This window comes from Aythya fuligula, chromosome 15, assembly GCF_009819795.1.
Source record: "Aythya fuligula isolate bAytFul2 chromosome 15, bAytFul2.pri, whole genome shotgun sequence".
Classification (NCBI taxonomy): Eukaryota; Metazoa; Chordata; class Aves; order Anseriformes; family Anatidae; genus Aythya; species Aythya fuligula.
Genome location: NC_045573.1, coordinates 17,124,297 through 17,132,124, shown reverse-complemented (window position 1 = coordinate 17,132,124; position 7,828 = coordinate 17,124,297). Strand labels below are relative to the sequence as shown.

Here is a 7,828-nt window from a genome sequence, read left to right as displayed (position 1 = left end):
AGTCACAGCTGTCACTGGAAGTCATTTGTTTGCAGGTTCAACATTCAGCTTTGCTGAGCTTCTGCTTTGAGTTCCTAGGAAAGCACTTTTTAAGGTTAATCGTCATAAAAGCATCCAGTCTTGGCTTTTAAATCCTTAGAAGTTACTGTTTTTACTAATGTAAGTGTAATCTTTTCTGAAGCACTGCTTCAGCTAAGCAGCAGATCTCTAATCAACTGCCAAGTGACATTTATAGCTTTAGACTGATCAAATATGCAAAACTTTCCAGAAGGCTGGAACCAGAGTTTATGCCTGGGTTTTTAGTGTGTTTAGGTATATGCTACGGAGCCAAATAGATACTGAAACACCCTAACTCAAGTAATGAAGAGATCTAGGTTTAAGTAGCAGCAAGCAATTGACTGTTAGAAAGCAAGCAAAGAAAACACAGGTACTTAATTCACTCATGAACCTCTGGATAGGGCAGGGTGGTAAAAGATGCAAAGAAAACCTTTACAAATCAAATCCAGCAATATTTAAATCAACCCTAGGTAAATGCAACTATTCGGACATGTTCAGCAAATACACATCACTGTCTCACTGCCAGATGGCTCAACAGTAGGTTAATCCTCTCCTCCTATTTGCTGTATTGTGTACTCGTTATGACAGGGTCTACAAGCCATATTTAACTGCTGATTTATTGGCACAGGCAAGGATGCAGCAGGGCTTTTAGCTCGTATTTCCAGGGTTTTATTGCCTAGTTAGAAAGCATAAGATGAACTTAATTGGAATGAGCTTCAGGTTTCTGGCATGTAAAGCATTCAGATGAAAGAGTATCTATCACTGGATGAAGAAGGCTGCCAACCAACGTGTCACCACATGGATCATTTCTGAATTCCTCAGTGGATTTTTCCCAGCACTGAAAACAGAAAACATACCCGGGCTGTCAAAACCCTGTTTGCTCTGGCATTTCATCAGCAAGCTCTCCGAGCACAGGACCTCCATTACACCGCTGCCACTGATGTTGCCTCATTTGAAATACTGAACTGAAGGACAGAATTGCATACCTCTGAAATTCATCTCTTAACCTGCAAAGATCTCACATCAATATCTACTTAATAGATAGTATTTAATTTCCATACACTGTGGAATTGTGTTTGCAGCTTTAAAATGTATTTATTACCAACCACTGTGTTCTCGTCTTGAACACGGTGCACCGATACATGTACTTATATTTCCAGTAATTTAGGCACAAGAAGTATCTAGGGGATGACTCTCGTCTTGTAGAGAACATCTTTCTTTCGTATATGCAGAGGAAATGTTAATTAACATAACTCGATTGCTGGACAATACAGTCCCAAACCACAAACCTACACCATATGGATAACGCAATGCTTTCTTTAGGACTCCAATTCTCTTTAGACAAGATGGGAAATAGTAATATTTTTCAGAGAGTGCTTTTTAAGGGTTTTTGATTTGATTTAGCATTTTTTTCAGGAGGAATGATAGATAAACGTAACTAGAAAGATACCTAAAAATAGCATACACTTGAACAAGAAAGGAAACCTTCAAACAGACAAATGCGCTTAAGAACAAGTTTTCATGAGGTGGTGAAAGTATTTACATTTTGAACCTGGAGAACCTATTCCAAGGAATTCTGCATCACATCTTTTGAGTTAATTTCACTTCACTGGAACACATGGGTTATTACTGTACCACTTTCACTATTTCAGAAACACAGAAACCAGAGAAGTATTTAAGTACAAGATTATGCTTAGTTAGAAAGAGACATCTTTCTTACAAGTAAAGTTTACTGGCATGGTTATTACTGAAAGAGAAAACACAGACCAAGATGCTATTTCCAGACACATCTAAATGGTCTAAAACAGCTTCTGCTTTCATTCCACGTATCAAGCTCACCCTGGTAACATGAGTTGTATGCAGATCTTGCTGCCGCAAACGCATCACTGGGAATGCCTGCCTAGGCACGTGCTCCTAGAAACAACGGCTAACACAAGCAGAAACATGTTGCATTCATAACAACACTTCCAAGAGCATCAAGTGTTTCTCAGATAAATGTAGTTTACTCTGTTGGTACAACTGTGAAAGAAACAAGCACCGTGATTACTATCACATATGCACATTTCCCTCAACTTAAATCTGAGCCCAACAAAATCCAAGCCCCTGCCAAAAAAAGCCCAAGTCTTGTTATACTCCAAGGGTGTTGTTTGAAATCACAAATAGCCAGAATGGCCCAGCGCAGCGCACCAATACATGTACTTATATTTCCACGTCTTTAGGTGCAAGAAATATCTAGGGGATGACTCTGTGTAAATCCTCCACTTCGAGGCTCCACATATTCTCATGCACCGGATTTTCAGAAAGATCCGTCATCTTTATTGCTCGCAGCACAGGCTCGGGGCTGCAGGACCGCACCACGCCCATCACCATCACGTACTTCCCTGAGAGAAAATACAACAAAAGCAGCCAGTCTGAGGCCCCCTTGACCTTTATGTCTTCATTTCATTTCTAAGGCGGGCAGCGAAGCCGTTAAGACCACGCAACGAGCCCTAGGTACATTTCGGGACTCCGGCCCCGCTCTGCACCCGCCTCCCCGAGGCCTCAGGGGGCCGCCGAGCGCCGCCCGGCCCCGGGCTCCGCGGTACCTGCGCTGAGGCACGGCCGCCCCTGGGGCACGGCCTCCACCCCCAGCACGGTGAAGGCGCCGCTCGCGTCCCTCAGCCGGGCCGAGCCGCCGGCGGCACCGCCCCGAGCCACCTCCAGCACGGTGCCCTGCATCCACGCCGCCCGCAGGCGCAGCGGTCCCCGGCCCGCCTCCGCCAGGCCCAGCGCCCACGTCCCGTCGGCGCCCCGCACGGCGCCCCGCAGCTGGGCCGCCAGCACCTTCACCGGCGGCCCCGCTGCCTCCCCGGACATGGACATGGACATGGCCCGGAGCCCGCCGCGCAGCCGCTGAGGAACGGAGCGAGGGGGAGAGGACGGGAAGCGGCGCCGCAGCCCCGCCTCTGCCGCCTGGCGCCGCTCGGCGGCCAGGGCCGCGCTGGCAGCCCTGGGTCAAGCCGAGGGGGGGAAAAAGGCGGTGCCCGGCCACGCTCCGCCTGCCGCGGAGCGGGGCTGTGGAGTTGTGTGCGGGGAAGGCGTTCCCCATAGCAGCCGGCCCGGCTCGCCCCGCTGGTGGCCGCCGGTCAGTAGGAGCCGGTTCTCGCTCCGCCTCAGTTCACTAGCTCCCTCACCTGCTCCCCTGTGGTGTAAAGACAGAGTGTAAGACCCCAGCCCGTGCTTTGACCGGAGCACAAAGTGCATCCCCGGGGGCGGCACCCTCCGCGGGATGAAGCCGCACCGGGTGGATTCGTCCTGGCCCCAGCCCGGCTGTTGTGGGCAGCCTGGAGCCGGCCCGGGTGCCGGTCCCCGGGGTGTTTGGTAACCACTGAGCCGGAAAAGAGAAGGTTAATGGTAACTGTGCAGTCAGCGTCCTCTGCTTCGTGAGAAAAACACGCTGGTTTGCTCAGGAAGGCTCTCAGGGTAACACATATATACACACATATACATATATGTATACATACAGATATGTGTGTATACACACACACACCTGTGGAAATCTCAAGCACTATGCACAGAAAGCACATGCAGCCGTAAGCTGGGAGCCTTTCAGCATTACTTTTCAGTCTGTTTATATTCCAGATAGGCTAATTTGCTTCACTTCACTTTGAAATCCCTGAAATGCTGTGGTCTGTTTCAGGTGGGTAGGTTGGCACTTTATTTGGAAAATATACCAAGAAATAGGCCAATGGAAAAACAGGAGAATGGGACAAACAAAAGTAAAAGAATCAGGAAAATTGTGGGGACTGTTTCCTCAGGTTCACAAGCTTTCTGTTACCTACAAAAATGCAAAATGTGTAAAAATACATAGAGAACTGACTTCTCTCCAATCACTCTCCAAAGCACGTTTTGTTCTCCATTAAAAGAGCCATTACTCTATTTTAAAAAATCCAGTTTCAAGTAGCAAAATACATTGAAAGACATTTTTTTGCCTACTCATCCATGAATTGCTTATTCAGAATATCTTTTCTCCGGAGACATTTTCCGTTTAGAGACATTCTGTAAATGGGACTTTATTCCTTTTTTTTAGAGTAAGGAAGCAGTTAATGTTTTGTTACCATTTACAGTAAGAATAAAAGATAATATTGGTAATAAAAATAAAAACACTGACATCCAAGTACACCCATTTCAGTACAGAATCATGTAATCTGGCAACCAAATCATATGGGTTACAGGAATAGAAAGACATTAGATGGTTACTGTATATGAATGCAAAATTTGAGCTAGGCTCACTGAAGAATATTTGTAATTTACATGTATGTCCCTAAGCTACAGTCTCTTGACAGCATCAATATTTAGTTTCACATTAAAAAATAAATAAATTGTGCCAAATATTGATAAAAGTATTGTATTCCTATTTGTTACTGTATAGTAGGAGGGTCTAATACTTATTAAACCATTAAATCTACAGATGAAGGCAAGACCCCTACAAGAAAGTAATCTGCAGGAGAGACTAAAAGGTCACTTTTAAAAGACTTTCCTTGGAGAAACTTATGAGAAGAGGGATGGAGTACTGGTGATCTCCACCAAGTAATGGTTTGTTTTCCAAAACCAGAAAATCCTTTCCTTTCAGCAAAAAGCAAAGCTATTCTGAACTATCTGCAAAGTTCTTATCAAAGAGCTGGCTCAGTACGGAGACACAATCTGGGCTGCAGGAAGCACGTCTGATGCCTCAGCAGACAGTGGTGTTTGGAGGTGGTCCCACAGCTGTTGCACCCAGGTTCGTGGCAGCAGAGGAAGCTCAGCACAGTCTTAGGATGGGAAAGGCAGTGAGCTGGTGGCTGGCAGGCTGTAAATTACACTGGATTAAGTTTGAGTGCACATGCTGAGAGTATGCTGCTGAATGAGCCAGTTTTGGTTTGTGGGGAATAAAATTGAGTCAGTCTTTTGTCTGCAGCTGCAACAAGTGCTTTTCTTTAGAGCAGGACATTACTCCTTTCAAGGACGTTACTCCTCACGCTGACATGCATGTGAGAGGTGCAGTTACAGCGTGGGTAAGAAAAGGTCAGACAGCACACTGATAAGATAGCCCGTAATGGAGCCAGGTCTCCCTCTGTTAGGCTGGCACTGGTTTGTTTAGTCTCAGGAAACTTGGAAAAGAATTTGACCCGAGTGTCGCCTGAAGAGATTTCCTAAGAAGCAGCAACTCAAAATGTTATGTCCAGTTCGTACGTTGTCACTCTCTCACTGACACTGTGACTTAAATGGAAGCAATCCTCTGCTTTCTGCCTCTAATTTTAGTGAAAGGCTGCTATTACACAATAAGGAAATTCTTCTTTGCAAAATAAATAAATAAATAAATAAATCTGCTATTTTACAGTCCTTCACCCTACCCAAAAGAATTTTAAAGAAAAGCTCTGTCCCAGTCCAATGACTGTCTAGAGAAAAGTTTCTTCAGTTTCTCTTTCGTAGTACTGAGAAATCCCTAAAGAAACTTCAGACAAACCTTAACGCTGCTTTCAGCACACACAAGGAACTGTCAAGTTTCACCTTTGAGAGATCCACCATAGTTTATGCTTGTTTTCTTATATTGCACACAGAACTACAAAAGGCAATCACGAGACTATATAAAATTCAGTAGTTTCCTGTTCTTTGTTTTGTACCATATAAAAGGTGCAATGTGGACATGCTGACATAATTAATGATTTTAAATTAGCAGGCTAATGGGTTGGAAGTAATGGGTTGAAAATCAGACATATTTGCATCCCTAGCTCAAAGTTCTGCTGCACGCTTTGGTACTGACCTGTCTGGCAGGTGGATGCTGAGTTGTTTCACCAGCAGTTTCACAGGGCTGGGAACCAGACAATGCTGAAACAGGAAAACTACAGCTGGGGCCCAGCAAATTTAGCAGGTTGCTGTGGATACATGTAAGTGACGCTTTAGAGGTGACTTGAACCTAGACATCATGAGCAACAGATGTCATCAAAACACTGCTGATAGCAACGAGGGTCTGGGCTATCGTGTGGTGATGTCCTGCCAAAACTGCGTGGCAGTCACCCCAAGGTAAAAATGAACTAACTTATCTGGTGAATGCTGTCAAGTAAAGCCTTAGTAAGGCACCCTTTGTGTTCTTTTTTTTCTGAGAGATCCTAGCACAGGTGCTATGCACTGCATGTGGGTGTATGCTTAGCAGAGTCAGTAGAGGGTTTTGGTCAGAATACCACAGCTGTGAAGGAGCTGACAGCTGCACCCTATGTATGGCAGAGGGAAAAACAGCATTTGTCTCAGGCACCTCCGCAGGGAGGGTGAAAACCTCAGCTTGTGCAGCCAGCCTTAACACGGGAAATGATTCCTTTGCTCTCAGTGCCACGCAAACTTACCCAGTGCCTGTCACTCAGCACGCATCCCTACCGCTGGTAGTCTATGGGCGATGAAAGCAGCGCAATGCTCTCCAGCTTAGCTGACTCATTTCATTTACAAAGAATACTTAGAGGAAATGCTTAGAGAGCTCCAGTTGTGTTCTGCAGAAGTGGGTGTCACCTGTTTATTCCTTTCTATGCTACAAATATGCCTGGTGAGTAACTGAAATAAATCCACGTACTATGACATGGTGAAAGAAGAAAAAAAGGAATAAATCACTGTATTTACAAGTACTGCTTGCTGCCCTGGAAATGGTCTGTGAAGCTGGCTTCCAGATGGGCTTACACAAACTTCTGCATCAACATAAAAAAATAATAAAAAATAAAAATAAATCTTTAAAACAGGAAATATGAATGGCATCCAAAGCATTAGATCTCAGTACTGACTGAAGTGAAGCCAGTAGCTAGGAGACTTTAGAGGTTCCACTTTTTTGACTTCACTTTGCTTCATAAAAGAGCTGGATGTTTAGGAGCAGCTTAACAAGACTGGAGAGCCCCTGTCAGCAGTGCAGGGGAATACAGATTGCAGCATCCTCCCTGGACAGCTGCTGCTGGCATGCTATAAATATTCTCCCATGAGCATCACCAGCATCCAGCTTATCCACTAAGAGTGAGAACAGAATCATTTTCCTAAAGAAAAACAACAAGAAGAATGACATTTTATTTTCAAAATCTTAAAATCTGCTATGTCAGATACTAGAAAAATACATAAAGGCCAGTGAGGATGAGAAGTTACATTCAACATGGAGCACACCTTGGCATGGTTCTACAAGATTCAAGGTTTGTTCAAAAGGTCATGAAATAACTTCCTTGAGCCTCTAGGGAAAAGTAAGACCTTGAAAAATTGTTGAATTTTCAAGCAGGCCAGGGCTTTCTCAGGTCCAATCAAAGACAATCTCTACTGCTACAAGCCTTACTTTGCTTAAACATAAAACTTTTCAGCTACATCACCACTCAGGCTAATTTAAATTGGTACAATGTTAGAACGAGATTAAAAGCAGGTCAGAGTCTTATTATAATGACTCAGGGATTTTAAAGCCATCTCACATTCAGCACATACCTGCATTAATTCAAGAAAAAATGTTTTGGAAGTTTAAGATGAATGTCAAGCTCTTTGAAGAGGAAAGTTTGAAGCGAGCCTCCATAGAGCCTGAATAAGAAGCCTGAACAGAGGAAGCGCACGTGTCTGTTGCTGCATCAGGGAAGATTTTTGCAGAGTCTTCAGGAGACACATAAAGCAGACACCAGGTTCGGTACCTGCCAAGCAGACCAGTCAGCTGGTGTATTATCTCGTTCCTCGTCACTGAAAAGTTGTAGAAAAAAGTTAATACTCACTAGTCTCTGTGCTTTAGCCAGTGTTTTGTACTTGTATT

The 7,828-nt window shown here is 44.5% G+C and overlaps 1 protein-coding gene across 1 annotated transcript; it reads right to left on the bottom strand.

The window, feature by feature from the left end:
• Window positions 1-1,645: 1,645 nt before the first annotated feature.
• On the bottom strand, window positions 1,646-2,928 carry RMI2 (RecQ mediated genome instability 2). The gene is made up of 2 exons (XM_032197802.1): window positions 2,643-2,928; window positions 1,646-2,438 (listed from the first exon to the last, which is right to left on the bottom strand). Exons 1-2 carry the CDS (start codon window positions 2,923-2,925, stop codon window positions 2,290-2,292), a joined length of 432 nt encoding a protein of 143 aa, XP_032053693.1. The 5' UTR covers window positions 2,926-2,928; the 3' UTR covers window positions 1,646-2,289.
• Between the last annotated feature and the right edge of the window lie 4,900 nt (window positions 2,929-7,828).

Bases quoted from the DNA above. Each gene is read 5' to 3' on its own strand.
- RMI2 (XM_032197802.1), bottom strand. From the start codon at position 2,925: ATGTCCATGTCCATGTCCGGGGAGGCAGCGGGGCCGCCGGTGAAGGTG. The intron at 2,439-2,642 runs GTACCGCGGAGC...ATTTTCTCTCAG, and splicing joins GCGGCCGTGCCTCAGCGCAG to GGAAGTACGTGATGGTGATG.